Source organism: Dromiciops gliroides, chromosome 3, assembly GCF_019393635.1.
Source record: "Dromiciops gliroides isolate mDroGli1 chromosome 3, mDroGli1.pri, whole genome shotgun sequence".
In the NCBI taxonomy this organism is placed as follows: domain Eukaryota; kingdom Metazoa; phylum Chordata; class Mammalia; order Microbiotheria; family Microbiotheriidae; genus Dromiciops; species Dromiciops gliroides.
In genome coordinates, this window is record NC_057863.1 from 585,953,229 (window position 1) to 585,969,948 (window position 16,720).

General features: G+C 44.0%; 1 protein-coding gene and 1 pseudogene across 1 annotated transcript in view; one reads left to right on the forward strand and one right to left on the reverse strand.

The window, feature by feature from the left end:
- DCHS1 (dachsous cadherin-related 1) overlaps positions 1-16,720 on the reverse strand; it is an 83,067-nt gene that overhangs the window by 6,349 nt on the left and 59,998 nt on the right. The window contains exons 11-19 of the mRNA XM_043992623.1: positions 16,435-16,674; positions 15,971-16,096; positions 8,367-8,576; positions 7,033-7,920; positions 6,676-6,789; positions 6,087-6,298; positions 5,747-5,901; positions 5,345-5,475; positions 4,912-5,195 (exon numbers count right to left, since the gene is read on the reverse strand). Of these exons, the coding sequence (XP_043848558.1) occupies positions 4,912-5,195; positions 5,345-5,475; positions 5,747-5,901; positions 6,087-6,298; positions 6,676-6,789; positions 7,033-7,920; positions 8,367-8,576; positions 15,971-16,096; positions 16,435-16,674 (2,360 nt within the window). The remainder of the gene's footprint in view (positions 1-4,911; positions 5,196-5,344; positions 5,476-5,746; positions 5,902-6,086; positions 6,299-6,675; positions 6,790-7,032; positions 7,921-8,366; positions 8,577-15,970; positions 16,097-16,434; positions 16,675-16,720) is intronic.
- LOC122746205 lies at positions 9,352-10,863 on the forward strand (annotated as a pseudogene).

Consider the following 16,720-nt stretch of genomic DNA (forward strand, 5'->3'; position numbering starts at 1 on the left):
CTAGCTGGCCACTACTCCAATGACTACCCTGTCAAAGGCTGACAAAATACTACAAAGAAAAAGAAGCACCACAAACTGTGCTGTGATATTCTGCCCGTGGGCCTGGTAGAACTTTCTAAAGCCTCTTCATACCTTAGTCCTAGATCGTCTCTGGAGACCAGAGGCCTACTATGATTGTGGATGCTAATTTATGCATGTGTGACATCTATAACTTGGCCAGGGACCCTACTGAGAAGCCCAACAGCCTGCTGTTGACGTTCTGGGACTCTAGTTGTCCCTCAACTTCATTACCAACTTGCCCTATCCCAAAACTAAATCATTTACATCACAGAATATACTCTTACCAGAATAACTCCTCTGCTCTGAACCACTTCTCCTAGTCAGGCTACCTGTTCCTAAAGGTGTCTTGCCTCTATGATTCCCAGAATCAGACTCTCAGAGCTCAAAGAGACTTCATTCAGTGGCCATCTAGCTCAACTCATAGACGATCAGGAATTGCCTTTACAATATCCTTGACAAATAGTCACCCAGTCTTTGTCTGAAGACCTCCAGTGATGGGGAATCTACCTTTTTTTCCTTGATTTTTTTTTTTTTGGCAGAGCAATGAGGGTTAAATGACTTGCCCAGGGTCACACAGCTAATAAGTGTCTGAGGCTGGATTTGAACTCAATTCCTCCTGACTCTAGGGCCAGCACTATTTCCACTGTGCCACCTACCTGCCCAAAAGAACCTACTTTTTAAAGACTGTGTCTCCCTATCCTGACCAGACTGAAAATGATATGGCCCTTCACAGGTTGATCACATTACTTATTGGAACAGGAGATCTAATCTACTCCATTTCAAACTTGTCTCAGTTTATCCTCTTCTTGGGCAATCTTGTGGGCTCCCCTCCACCTCTCTGCTCCTGTTGTTTCACCATAATTATTGCTGGACTCACTGGCTTAACCCACTGCAGCAGAATTCCCAAGCCCAAGAGATGCACCAGCCTCAGCCTCATTAGTAGCATGGATTTCAGGTGTGTGCCATCACACCCAGTGGTGCCTACTCTGCCTCTTGAGACAACTCATTTCCACTTTGAGATAGGTCTAATTGTCAGTAAATTTTTCCTTATTTTCAACTGAAATCTCCTTTGCTGCACCTTCCACCTACTCTTCCAAGTTCTGCCCTCTGAAGCCCAGCAGAAATCTCTACTGGAGCTTGTTCCAGCAGAATCTCTTTCCTCATTCTTTCACATGATGGCCAAAAAAAAAAAAGAGAGAGAGAGAGAGAGAGACAACTTTCATGTCTCCCTCTAAGTCTTCTCTTTTCAAGGCTAAACATCTCCACTTCCTCCAGTCAATCCTTGTATAATTGTTTTTGGCCCATGGACCCCATTAGTCTCCCTCTTCTGGAATGTCCTTCTCACCACTGTTCAAGTTAATGGTTATCTCCTCTAATGGTCTTTATCAGAAGAAACTTAACTGGTATCCATAATGAATTAAATGATGAGACTGTTTCCAGAAGTAATGAGAAGTCATCTGCAGTTACATTGATATTTTGAGGTGACTGGTTATAATCTTTCTCACAACTAAAACATTTTAAATAACTGTCTTTGTGTTTTTACTCAGTTATTTTGTTGATAGATTGGATAGACAGTAACTTTACTGTTTATTTAATCCTAAGAGATTGGGGGGTTTTGAAATAGAAAAATATGAGTAACCACTTACGGGAAAGGAGATTTATCCAGTTTATTAAGATGATAAATTGAGATGGGTTTTCAACTGGTTAATAATAATACATATTGCCATTTGTTAATTAATGAATAAGTATTCAAAAACTCCTCTAAAATACCCTAGAATTCAGGATGATGAGAATGAATATAGTAAGGAGTCAAGTAGCAGGCTGAGGGGTGACCTAAAAGTGAATGGGGTCTACTCTGCTTAAAGCCTGATATACCTGATAAGACTTACATCTGGGATTTTTAAAAAATATTTTTTGTTTCTCATAGGCAGTTTTTCTGATTGTAAAAATGCAAAGTGCTTGACAGTGCTGTGTCTTTCCCTGTCAGAATATAAGCTCCTTGAGGACAGAAATGGTCTCTCTTTTTTACTTGTATTTGTATTCCCAGACTTCAGCAAAGTGCTGGCACATAGTAAGCATTTAATAAATGCTTTTTTATCTTTCTTTCCTTTCTCTCATTTCATTTTATTCCTGTTCAGATTGTATCTTTAATGATTAATTTAACATAATTGGTTTGCTAAATATAACTTACATCATTACCATTTTTGAAATGGAGAATAAGATTTTTAATACACTGTGATGCTTTGAACTGATAAATCATAAGAGTGCCCTATTTTAAGAATATTGAAAAGAAAGTTAAAAGTATTGGGAAACTGTATAGGAATTCATAGCAAAGATCAGGATTGGAAAAATCCCTCACTTGATATTCTGTGAATTACTTGATCTTTTGTATCATACAGAAATACTGGTTACACCAATAAGAGAAGACAGTACCTGGAAACTTATTTAGACACCCTCTTCCCCTTGTGGGAAAGAACTGATCAGGAGAACAAAAGCCCTAGTGAGAGAAGGGGGTCCAACAGCAAGGAGACTTAAGGGAATTTTTAATTGTCAAGAAGAGACAATCCATTTATGAGAAGGGCCACAGCTAGCTCTCCTATAACAGAAAGAAATGGTTTATCTATAGGTGAGGCAAGGGCTAGATCTCCAGAATAGAATGGGAAAGTACCATGAGTGAAATTTTGTAAGTCCAAACTGCCATCTTCTAAGAAATAGAAGACCCTGTACCACTGAGACAATAAGAATCATGGGAAGTGTCGGTCATACCTGTAATGGATTCACTGCAGACCTGGCAGTTCTCTGACTTAGAGAAGAGGAACATATCGATGAAAAGTCTTCAAGGAGAAACATGAGTCAGCTGAAGGCCAGAAAACCAGGCAGTCTGATATAACATGGTAAGAGTGTCTGCAAATCCCACAGGATGATTTCAATGATGGTGAGATTCCAGAGAAAGCATATACTACTTCCTGCCCTTCTCCTATTCAATGTGTAGGAGAAAAAGGCAACAAAATTCATGATTCAGGTAGATGCTAAACTGAAAAGACTTATACAGAAAGGGACAGCAATACTGAATGTATACAGTTAAACTGTATAGCAAGTACACAATGGTATGGCACACCCACCAGATATGCATGTGACTCATCCAGTTCTAGAGACGTAATGGATACCACAACACTTTTACAAGGTGATGAACACAGTATGCAAAATGCACAACAGGAGTGCAGTTGCCAAGAGGGATTCCCAAAGGGGAGTCCCAACCTTGATGAACTCTAGAGCAACCTCTGCTGTATGAACTAAAGAAGCATCCCACTAAGATAATGCAATTTGGATGGCAGAGTTGACAAAGAATTTGTGAAAAGGCAGAACAGTAGACAAGAGTGTTCTATTTGTAAAATCAAAAGACCAAGAGAACAAAGGTCTCAACAGTTGGATGCAAGAGCACCCCCAGCACATATTATGTACAGTAATGAATAAAACAGAAGATCTGACTCGTTATAACTGTCGCTTGGGTGAATCACATGAGTGATGAATGTATACAAAAAAGGAATGTGGGGTTGGTTTGTGAGAGGCTGAGTGCCAAAGAATCAACATCAGGAAATGAAGATGGGGACCAAAGATTGAGGTTGTCCCAGAACCAGAAAAAGTAAAAAGGACCTCATCCTCAGATTACACAATTTGATAAATGACTATCAGCAACCGGGTGTGGGGGAGGTGGGGGAGAAGAGGGAGAAAATTCAGAATAGACAATACAATTGAGTTTTCAAAAGAGCTCACCAAAGAGGCAAAACTGTCTTCTGTTACGTATGTGGATTAGATGGCCACAAATATGTTAAGCACTAGAGAGGAGAAATTCCGTTCAGAGCAATGCCACCAAACCAACATCAAGAATGGTAGTGCATAGAGCCTGCATTTTCTTATCAACAACTGAAGCAAGATGATGAGGTTTTGCTGAAAAACTCAGGTGTTCCCAGACCATTGAAAAAACTTGTTAAAGTTAGCATTTTACAGGTACTTTAAGGTCTGCAAAGTGCTTTATGTTCTCTCATGTGATCCTCACGACGACGACGACCCTGGGAGGCAGTTGCTATTATGACTTCCATTTTATAGATAGGGAAACCAGAAACCCCAGAGAAAAGCTTCAACATTTGCCACTGGGGCTGAAAAAGAAATGGGAGCATAAGATAGAGCAAAGGCTTACATTTCTGAGAATTTTTGGTAGCCATGCCTCAGTCATAAAAAGACGGTAAAGTCCTCAAGAGATTAGCTTGAGACAAACTATTCAAAAGTGCTCAAAGGAAAACTGCTGCATTGAAACAGCAGCTCAAAAATGTTGAAGCTCACCTTCTTTCCCTTCATGGAACAGGCAGTGTTTTGAGGCAGACACTGCACATAGGAACAAAATCACCCTACCCACAATTAAAGAGGACCCCAGTTCAGACAAGTGGAAAGGATTTCTTGCCTAGAACTTCAGCTAAAGATTTCCCTAGGGTAAAAAGACAAACCAAAGAGTTTAGAAATAAAGGTAGTGAGCCTCTAATATCAACTAACTAAGCTAAGTTCCTCAGTTTTAGGAGACTTGAGGGACAATTGAATCTAACCATCTTTTATGGTGGGGAAACCGAGGAGGAGTGGAAGAGACTTGTTCAAAGTCGTCTACTGAATGAGTTGGGAGTTGGTGGCAATGAGACCACAAAGAACCCTTACACTGAGGTGTTTCTGTTTGGGGGGATTCTGGGGCAGAGGAGGGGCTCAGGAGAAGTCTTGGGAACGCTGTAGAGGAGTAGAGGGTATGAGGGGAAAACCCTAGGCATCCTTGTAGAGGCTATGGAAGAGGGCTCAGTGCAGACATACCTGATAGAGGCTTTGAGAGAAGGTGGGCGCATTGTCGTTGACATCCTCTACCTGTACCGTGAGGTTGGCACTGCCCTCATGCTGCCCATCACGGGCTAGCAGGTGCAACTGATAACAGTCCATATTTTCAAAGTCAAGGGGCTCTGTGAGTGAGATGCGGCCTCCATAGCGCCCCACACTGAAAGGGCCCTGGATCCCAGGCGGGTTCAGCACATACCACAGGGCAGGTCCTGAGTCCACATCGTTCCCTGTCACCCGAGCGATCTCTGACCCTAGAAGTGCATCTACAGCATACATGAGACATAGGACATAGGTGTGGATACCCATATGGGATGGTACCACAGACCAAAAACATGAGCCATATAGGACATAGGTAGAGACACTCACCCTTCACAAATAAGGATGCTACCCCCAAGCCGTAGGTCACACTTACCTTCTGGCACTCTAACCTCCCAGGGCTGGGGGATGGTTGGCCGGTTGTCGTTGGCATCGATGACCAGCACGGTCAGTGTGGCTGAGCCCACTAGGGGTGGGGAGCCTCTATCTGTGGCCATCACCACCAGGCTGGGGGCACAGGATCAGGGAGGACCAGGTCAAGAATCACAGGATTGGGGTAATGGAAAAGGTGAGGGCTATTAAGGGTAGTTGGACCTTCAGGAAATGAAGACAGTGGAAAGACACTGGGATAGGAGGAAACTCAGGAAGGAAGGATACCAGAGGGATACTGAGGGGACCTCTGGAGACATAGTGTGGGGTGGTGGCTTTGGGCACGTGACTGGGCAAGGGGAAGAGAAATAGAGGGCCTGTGGATTGGGGAAGGGAGCTGAGTCCTCACCGAGTCTCTGCCCAGATCTCTCGGTCCAGGATGGCTGTGGTGGTAATCGTACCCATAGCTGGGTCTATGTGGAATAGCCCCCGAGTGGCCTGGGATGGAGCCAGGCTATAAGTGACTTGTCCCCCTGGGCCCTGGTCCAGGTCATCAGCCTCTACCTGGAGGTGGCAGGAGGACAGAATAGGGCCCTGATCTCATCTCAGCCCCTGTCCCCAGCCTATGAGTGTGATGTAGAAAGTCTGACAGTTCAGGGCCCACCCCCATTCATGGTCTGTGAGGCCCTCCTTTCCCTCCACTTTCATCCATCTAAAGTCCTTCCCTCCTCCCCCCTCCTGCCCCCCACCTTCAGGAGAGGCCCAGACAAAGGCCTTGACTCAGGTACAAATGCTGCATAGTGTGGCTTTAGAAATCGTGGAGCATTGTCATTAGCATCCTGTAGGCTCAGCGTCAGCACTGTGAAGCCAAAGGAACCACCACTCTCTGCCTGAAGAACCAGTCGCAGTCTTGGACTTGTCTCGAAGTCCAGTCCACCTGCTGCCTTCACCGAGAGTGCCCCTGGGGGAGCATGAGAACCGTCAGATCTCAGGGAGGCCTCCAGACATTCAGTATCAAGATGATGATAACCCTGGCAACCTCAAACCTGCCCCACCCCACCCCATCCCCATCTCCACCACTAGCCACTCCTACTGGGATACCACCCATAGCCCCACCTCACACCTTGGAGATTCTTAACCAAGATCCTTAACCATAGTGAGGACATTTCAGTAGAGTGTGAAGCTTTCAGATAGCAGAGACCCCCTCCAATTTCTCACAACTTAGCCTTGTCCTAACCTCAGAGAGTTACTCCCTGACCTCTAGACAATCCATTAGATGGCAGACATACCCAATCCTTAAGGTAAGTTCCCCCACCCCAGAGTTCCTGTACACCCTACCTGTGCTGGGTTCAATGGAGAAAAGATCATGCTCATTGCCACTGAGGATGCTGTAGGTGATAGTGCCTGTGGAGCCCCCAGCATGGGTGGCCTGGGGGGACACAATGAGGGTCCCTAGGAAGAGGGGGAAGGACTCAGGGATGGAGTTCAGGGGTCAGGATCAGATCCCGGGGGAGAAGTATTGAGGGATCAGAGAATGAAGCATCATAAGCTAGATTCAATCAAGGAGTTGAGTATGATCAGGAGTGGGAAAGGATATGGAACAACTCTTGGCCCATAGTACTCAAACACATGCATGCCCCTGGGGGTGTTTAATGGTCCCCATTCCCACCTCCATTCCATGGCCCTTCTCCGCACCTGGTGGGGCATCCTCAGGAATAGCAGCCTCACTGCTGGGCCGGGGAAATCGAGGGCCACGTTCAGTTTCTCCTTGTAACCCCACAACAACCACACCAGTGGCAGAACGAGCTGGGCGGCCAAGGTCAGTGGCCACAATGAAGAGTACACGGTTCCGGGGGCCCAGGGCAGCGGGTGGGCGTGCCAAGCGGATCTCACCGGTGTATGAGTCCACAGAGACACCAGGGGGTGCAGGCCCTGCCAGTCGGTACAAGATTGAGGCATTGGCACCAGCATCACGGTCCTCAGCCCTTAGTGTGGCTAATATGTGAGGACCCAGGGAACCCTGGCCCAGGGCTGTGCGAGTGGGGCGCAACCGGAGCCGTAGGGGGCTGGCTGGGAAGGCAGGTGCATGGTCGTTAACATCACGCACGGTAACAGTGACAGACACACTGGAACTGAGCGGCCCAGCTGCAGCTCCATCCACAGCATGCACTACAAAGCCATAGCGAGCCTGCCGCTCACGGTCCAGTGGAATAGCTGTGCGCAGTTCTCCTGAGTCAGGCTCCAGCAAGAAGGCACCAGCCGCACCTTCACCCATATAGTAGGCCACACGTCCATTGGCACCAGCATCAGGATCACGAGCTTCCAGCTGAAGCAACAGTGTCCCTAGGGGTGCATCCTCAGGTACCTCTACTGCATAGGATGGTGCTGTGAAGGTGGGTGCGTGATCATTGGCGTCTAGCACCGTCACAGTCACCAGCATTGTGGCACTCAGTGCAGGCTGGCCTCCGTCTCTGGCCGCCACCAGGAGCTGGAATGATGGTTCTGCTTCTCGGTCTAGGGATCGCGCTGTGCCCAGTGTCCCCGATACTGCATCTAAGATGAAGGCTCCTGATAGGTCGCCATCTGCTAGACCAATCCACACACAGACATAGGAACAGAAAAAGAGAGTTCAAGACAACCACAGCCAGAGAAATAAAGACAAATGATCAGAGAGAGACAATAACAAGAGAGACAAAGACAGAAAAGCAAACATGGAAAAGAGAGGTAAGAGATAAGAGAATTGAGAGGAAGCCAGAAGTAGAAGAGAGAGTGGAACTTAGTTTGGAGTAGGGGGGACAGGACCCGTGAGGATGGGGAGGTGGGATGGAGTCCTGTGTGGGGAGTAGGAGGTATTTTGTGGGAATGGAGAACAATAACGTGGTCCTATGGAAGGGTGTTATGGTAGGTCGTGGGGAGGTAGAAAGCAGTTACATGGACAGGTTGTAGGAAGGTTGTACGGTGATCTTAAGGGTCCCAAAGAACCCCTGTTGTAGGGAAGGCCCTAGGCCCCGAGTTTTGATGTGACTTACTCAGTATTTGATAGTTAATCTGCCCATTAGGGCCAACATCAGGATCTGATGCCCTAAGCACGGTCAGTGTCTGGGGATCCTGGCCCTCAGGAACCTCCAGGGAGAGGTGGGAGCTCCCAAAGGCTGGTGCGTGGTCATTCTCATCCTCCACAGTCACATGCACTGACACATGGCTCAGCAGGGGCGGTGAACCCCCATCTTGGGCATACACTGTAGATACATACTGTACTCAGCACAGATGCTGTCCAAACTAGAGCATGGTGCCCTAGGTACATACATGCACACACAGTCAACATTCCGCCCCCTCTACACACACACAGGCAGATGCAACTAAGTGGGGCCAGTGAGCCCCATCCTGGTCATACACTACAGGTACATGCTGTACTTAGCACAGATCCTATCCTGGGAAGTAGAACCAGTACTGTGACACACCCCTGGCCTTAGCTGTTAAGCTACACATGTACATGCATGGATACCTGGTCAAGAATAGGTGGGTAAACTCACTAACATAGACTTCCATACATATAAAAATATACCCCACTCAAGTGCCCAGATGTATCCAAGCATGTGCCTGGATATGTATATATACACCATGATTAGTACATGTTCTGGGGTGGCTAGGTGGCGCAGTGGATAGAGCGCCAGGCCTGGAGTCAAGAAGACTCATCTTACTGAGTTCAAATCCTGTGTCAGACACTTGCTACCTGTGTGAGTGGGCAAGTCACTTAATCCTGTTTGCCTCAGTTTCCTCATCTTTAAAATGAGCTGGAGAAGGAAATGGCAAAGCACTCCAGGATCTTTGCCAAGAAAGCCCCGAAGGGGGTCATGAAGAATCAGACACGACTGAAGAATCACCACCACTACCAGAAGAGAAGTAGACATATCCCATCATCCCCAGGCTTGAAAAATGTTCCATTCCTAAACAAGTAATATATAAATGCACACACACAAATATGCACTCACCAACATACAAGTGTGTCCAGGCATGCACCTGCACACATGTATGTATGTATATCATGCTGAGCACAAATGATCAATTATACTGCTGTTCTTTCAGTTGTGACAGAGCTTCACACTAAGCCCATAATATGTACATTTACACACACACACACACACACACACACACACACACACAAAACACGCAACCTCAAGCATATACCTAAACAGCTAGGTGGTGTAATGGTCAGAATGCTTGACCTGGAGTTGGTAATTATGAGTTCAAATTTGGCCTCAAACATTTCTTAGCGCTGTGACCTGGGGTAAGTCACATTTTAATCCCTGTCTACTTCAGTTTCCTCATCTGGAAAATAGGGATAATAATAGCACCTCTTTCCCAGGATGGTTGTAAGGATAAAATAAGACCATGTTTCCAGCATTTAACACAGTGCCTAGCAAATATTAGGTGCTTAATAAATGCTCACTGGGGGATGAATAGTTTATCTTTAAGAGGAGTGAGCTTCCCAGGAGTCAGGAGAGTTAGATTCTGCTCTTAGTTCTGTCACTGAATTGTGTTACTTCAAGCAAGTCATTGCCCTGTCTGGCCTTCAGATTCTCCATATTCAAAACGGGAATTATACCAGTTGTCTTTGTGTCCCTCACAAAGCTATTCTGTGGATCAACTGAGACAGGCAAACTGACTAATAAAATTTATCTCATTTGAGAAATGAAATTGAGACTAACTGTCAAAAAGGGGAATGGGAGTCCCTTGGTAAGAAGGAAATTCCTTTCTCATTATTATAAGCCTTCAAACATCAGCTTGATGTCAACTTGTCCCATGATAGAGGGATTTTGTATTTAAGCACAGATTGAACTTGATGTCTACTGAGGTCCCTTTTGGTGTTAAGATTCTGTGATTTTAATGAATGTATTAGACTCTGGTAATGCCCAACATGAAAGGCAAACAATAGTGCTGGGACACAAAAGAGATACATAGCTACCTGGAGTTGGTAATTACCTCCTTGAAGCTATAAAGGAACTTTATATCAGCACATCTAGCTGATAATCAGTGGAATGCATATCATTAGAACCTAGCTGTGGGGCTTCCCCTGAAGAAGCGAGTGCCAGACAAGTTAGCAGGAAAGGAGAAGATATTAGTAGAAAAGACTATCCAACAGAAATTCATGACTGTCAGCATTTGAGAATCCCCTTTGTTCCGTGGACAAAATGTTATAGACCACAATATTGGTTTCTATAAATGAGTTATTACAAAAGTTGGAGCCACTTGAACAGGTCAAGTTTGACTTAAGTTTCTGCTTATACAATAAATTCAATGTTTTGGGTTTACTTGGCCACTCAAGGAATTGATCCCAAGGAATATCTAGTAAAGCAGAAAATAGAATAAGAATTTTTGTGAACAGAGTCAAAGAAATTACAGATAAGGAAATGTCTGCCAAACTGGATAAAGTAGCTGCTTCAAGATGTGTAAGAAATGCTCTCTGGGAAGCCAAAGCCAGAACAAGGATCAAAGTCCTCAAATAAAGTAAAAAGTAAAAAGTGAATTTTTGGTTTTGTTTGGTAAATATTCAGAAACTAGCTGTGGAACAGAAGGTTCAAAGAATGAAGTATGGATGGAGTGTAACTTTGTCTGGAAGTGCCAAATTAGAGAGTGATCAGTAAGTGACATGACTGGAAGCTGAGGGTATCGAGTTATTTGTTTGTGAGTTCATTGGTTTATGCGTTGGAAGGAGATCTCTAGGAATTTGTAGGTGACTCTGGGTGTGGATTTCTACAAAGTGTCACTCAGAAGTTTCACCATTGTGTGGAGGCAGCCTTGGGCTCTGGAAGACTATGCCAGCAGAATGCAAACTCTACCTAACAAGTTCTACCATGCAAGAAAAGTTTTGAGTACAATCGTAGCACAAGACTATATTGGCTTTCCAAGGATTAACCTAGATAAAGACTGAGAAGCTCATCTCCAACAGAGGGACCATTTGGTAATTCACTTTTTGGCCATGAAACAAAGAAAAATAGAAAATGGTCCTCATTCTTGTGCTTCTGCAATGAAATGGAAAGAGGAGCAGAAAAAGTATCACAGTTTTGAATGCTGAACAAGTTGTCATATATGAATGTTATGGAATACCACTGTGTTGTAAGAAATAATGAGCAGGCAGATTTCAGAAAAACCTGAAAAGACTTACATGAACTGATGCTGCGTGAAGTGAGCAGAACCAAGAGAACACTGCACATAGTAACAGCAACATGGTGTGATGATCAGCTGTGATAGACTTAGCTCTTTTCAGCAATACAATGATCCAAGACAATTCCAAAAGACTCAGAAAGATGGAAAATGCTCTCCACATCCAGAAAAAGAATTATGGAGTTAGAATGCAGATCAAAGCATGCTGATGGGGGTTTTTTTGTTTCTTCTTTTTTGTGATTTTCTCCTTTTGCTCTGATTCTTCTCTCACAACATGACTATAATATATAACCTATATCAGATGACTTGCTGGCTACGGAAAGGGGGAGGGAAGGAGAAAAATTTGGAGCTCAAAATATTACAAAAATATATGTTGAAAACTCTTTTTACATGTAATTGGGGGAAAATATTATTTAAAAAAAGAATCACACCCTTTTGAGGCCTTCTATTAACATTAACTTGGCTGAAGGCACTCTAAATATATTCTTGTCCAGTAATTAACAAGATGTGATACTAGAGCAAGGGAATTGTATCAATCTGGGTTTTTTTTTTTGGTGAGGCAATTGGGGTCAAGTGACTTGCCCAGGGTCACACAGCTAGTAAGTGTTAAATGTCTGAGGCCGGATTTGAACTCAGGTACTCCTGAATCCAGGGCCGGTGCTCTATCCACTGTGCCACCTAGCTGCCCCTAATCTGGGCATTCTTAATAACAATGAAACTAGTAGACCAAAGGATGTTGCAGCTAAAGAGAAGAGTGCCTCATAGGTGAGACAAATAAAGGAGTTGATTTAGTTGGTTTTATTGTGTGTTCAAGGGCAACAAACATAATTTTATGATATATTTTATATTTTCTACTGCCTAAGAGGAAACCTCTCATGGGTTTGCTTGTGTTGCCCTTTCTGGTTTGAGATGGAGAAAGAGAATAAAATGGAAGCTTTGCATCTGTTTTGCTATGAGACATCTTTGCTGAAAGCTGTTTTGTTGTTGTTCAATCATTTTCAGTTTTGTCAGACTCTCTGTGAATTCATTTGGGGTTTTCTTGGCAAAGATATTGGAGTAGTTTGCCATTTCCTTCTCCGGTTCATTTTACAGATGAAGAAACCAAGGCAAACAGTGTTAAGTGATTTGGCCAGGCTCACAAACAGCTAGTAGTATCTGAGGCCAGATTTGAACTCAAGAAGATGAATCTTCCTGACTCCAGGCCTGGCACTCAAGTCACTATGTCACCTAGCTGCTTATGAAAGCTATTTGGACAAAGGAAAATACTCTCCTATTTGGAGAGCTCACTGAGAAAAGGCTACAAAGTCTTACTGCTTTCTATAGCTGGAAAGGGAGGAAGAAACTGTTCAGAATCCCAGAGCATATCCAAGAGAGCTTAGCAATTTCTCTGGTTTAAGGTTACTGAAAAAGCATAATACTTTTTTAGTACCCTGTCAAGAATAGCTTTGTGTTAAAAAAGACTTTAAAGCTTTAAAAAAAACCCAACCAGCCCTACTTTAATGGCTCAAGAATAGCAGAGAGGCAGCTTTTCTTTTCCCCACTTATATTTCTCCCTGCTAGGTACCTATATGTGTATGTGTGTGTCCATTCTCCCCCTACTGATGCTGTGTACACTGCTAGAAGAGTGTGACTCAGGTTTATAGGGGAACTATTATATTTTTTATTATATCTATTTTTACCTTCTATTAACAAATGTTTTGATTATTCTTGCTTTTGCTTTGTTTTGTAAATGTTCCATGTTTAAGAATCAATGGTATCACAGTATCATCAACATTGAGTGTTGGCCTACTGTGATGGACTATATTCTTCTCACCAATGCAATGGTACAGAAGAGTTCCAGGGAACTCATGATAGAAGAGGATCTCCAAATCCAAGAAAAAAAAAAAAGAACTGTGGAGTATAGATGCTGATTGAACCATACTATTTCTTTTGTTTTGGGTGCTGTTGTTTTTTTTTTTCTATTTTGAGGTTTTGCATCACTGCTCTGATTTTTCTCTTATAACAGGATTAATGCAGAAATAGGATTAATGTTATTATGCATATATATATATGTGTGTGTATATATATATCTATATGTATATAGATATATAGATATAACCTATATCAGATTACCTGCTGTCTAGAGGAGGGGGGAGGGAGGGGAGGGAGGGAGAAAAACCTGAAATTGTAAAGCTTGTATAAACAAAAGTTGAGAACTATCTTTACATGTAATGGAAAAAATAAAATACCTTATATGTAAAAAAAAAAAAGAATCAATGGTATCATTGTAACTAAATGATTTTGTATAAATGGAAACCATGCTGGTGGGGCTCCAGGAATTACACTGGTAATTAGTAGGAGTTTATCCCTCTCTACATCATGGATACTCCTAGGACCCCAAGAGAGAGTTTGAATTGTAGCTATGTGGCTATTCTTCTGGGGATACCACCTGATCTGTCAAAAGTTGGTGCAGGGAGGTGAGCAAGCCAGTCCCAAACTAGGGAGAGAACCTGGAAAGATTTTTTGGGGGGGAAGTGCCACTGAAGAGGTTTGTGTTGGAGACAATAAAATTATGAGGGCATAGGGGAATCCATTCCCAAGGTATCTGAAAGAGGGTAAGATACCAAAATCTTGGGGAAAAATCTCAGACCTTTTTTATTTTAAAAAGTGACCAACCCCCCCCCCCCAAACAAAAAACAAAAACAAAAAGGGGGCAGCTAGGCAGCACAGTGGATAAAGCACTGGCCCTGGATTCAGGAGGACCTGAATTCAAATCTGGCCTCAGACACTTGACACTTACTAGCTGTGTGACGCTGGGCAAGTCACTTAACCCTCATTGCCCCGAAAAAAAAGTGACCAAAAGAGGATTAATAACTACTGGCTCATGGGGCAGCTAGGTGACCCTGGGCAAGTCACTTAGCCCTCATTGCTCTGCAAAAAACAACAACAACAAAGAAACAAACAAACAAAAACAAACAAAAAACCCCCTACTGGCTCATATTGCTACTTTATTATCTCTTTAAACTTTTTTTGAGAATAACCTATAATTGCATTTACCTTGATAAAGGTATGAGAAGGGAGTATTTGCAGACTTCTGCAAATAATTTTTTCATATCAGACTAGATCTCAACAGTCCTATTTGACTAAAATTTGTAAAGAAAAAAAGAAGATACCACTGTATTATTTGTTGACTATTTTACAAAAGCATGTGATTTAAAGAAACTTTACCAACAAGGTGTCACTCATGTGTATGTGAAATTATACAAGATTCCTTCAAAGATGTGACAACAAAGGTAATCTTGTTTGACATTATACATATTAATCATGATATAAAACAGGGACATAGGTCCTTGACAAATGGGTTTTTTTTGGGGGGGGGGGCAATGAGGGTTAAGTGACTTGCCCAGGGTCACACAGCAAGTAAGTGTCAAGTGTCTGAGGCTGGCTTTGAACTCAGGGCCTCCTGAATCCAGGGCCAGTGCTTTATCTACTGAGTCACCTATCTGCCCCAGCCAAATATTTTTGCATTGGCATGGAGAATATCCAACACGACTTATCAGTTTTGCCCTATGGTCACTTTCTTTTTTTGGGTATGGGTTGACCTAAAGGACTGCTATGGTCCCTTCCTATTCTAAAATTCTGTAACTCTGAGCATGACCTAGAAAAAGGGCCACAAGCAGGTCTCTGGTTTGTGCTAGCAGATTCTACCTTGTGGGAGTGGGGACCCAAGGCCAGAAGCACACATTTGCTTCTCAGTGCATTAGTTTGGGAGGCAGTAATTAATTAATTAATGGATCTTTGGAAGGTGGAAATGAGGATAGTTTTTAAGTGAAACTTCACTAGTGTTTTTCAGACTGGCCCCATAATTCAGAGTGAAGTTACAAGGGACTATGGAGTGATCTAAAGAATCCTCCCCTTGTGACCAAGAATCCTCAAGGGCCCTTTCTTCCCATGTAATTTCTCTATAACTGTGCTAAATTTCTGACCAAACCAAAAGACCTGGACCTGTCTGCCACTTGACATCCTAAACTGGTTCCATATGATTCATACACTTTTGGAGCCAGAAGCCTTAGAACTAGCTTAATCCCTTCATCTTCCGGAGCACCCAACTAAAGCCTTGAGAGAAGGGACTTACTTACACAAGGAGTTAATAGCAGACCCAAGACTTGAACCCTAGTCTTTTGGCCTGTCCAGGGCTCTTTTCTTTATTCCATGATGCCTCTGACAATTATAAGAAATTTTATCTCCTCACTGTCCCTTCTAGGTCAGAGACCTGGCCCATCAGGGACAGGATCTACATACTCTGTGACACCCTGTGTATGGGAGGAAAGCAGATGTGGTCTTAGTCTAGTTTGTTGTGAAGGAAGTGATGCTCATTGTTCCAAGGGTTTATGCTCACTATGGACTTTGTCAAACACAGTCTCAGTGCTTCCCAGAGACCCTTCACACTCATCATGCAAGCTCCCAGCATCCCTTCCAATTCCTGTACCAGTCAGGTTGATCTCCTGCTGCTCTTCTCTGTCCAGGACCTGTCGAGTAGTGAGGACTCCAGTGTTTGGGTCCAGGGAGAAGGTGTCACCAGAGACACCACCATATGTCACTTGTCCATTAACACCTTGGTGGAGAGGGAATCAATCAGTGTATGTTTGGGGAAGTAGGGGAGGGGGAAAGAGATGACTTTTCTCATCTCTGGCTTTCAAAACCGTTTGAAACCCCAGCTCCCTTACACTTGCCCTAGCCCAAGGTTCCTCCATCCCTGTCTTCCCATTGCTCCCAATTCCACTGTCTACTTCCAACCACCATGCCACCCAGTTTTACATTCCTCAATACTTCCTTTCCAATACCCTACAAGTGCAGCCCTTTCACTTCTCACTGCCCCTTCCCAAAGCATTCAGTATGTTCCCACACTGGTCTCCATCCTCCTGATTCTGCCTCTGTCCCCATGCATTGTACCCAAGTCAGGGTCGGTGGCATGCAAGGTGAGCACAGTGGTGCCGGGTGGACGGTTCTCAGGCACATGGACGTGGTATGCTGCCTGTGGAAAGGTGGGGGCCTCATCATTGATGTCAACCACACTGACTGTCAGCAACTGAGTGGCTGATCGGGGAGGGGAACCATGGTCTGAAGCAACCACAGTCAACATGTGTTCAGCTTGCTGCTCCCGGTCTAGGGGTCTTATGATAGACAGTGCACCTGGGAGGGAGAGCAAGTGTTCAAGGTTAGCCCCCCGGCTGTTCCC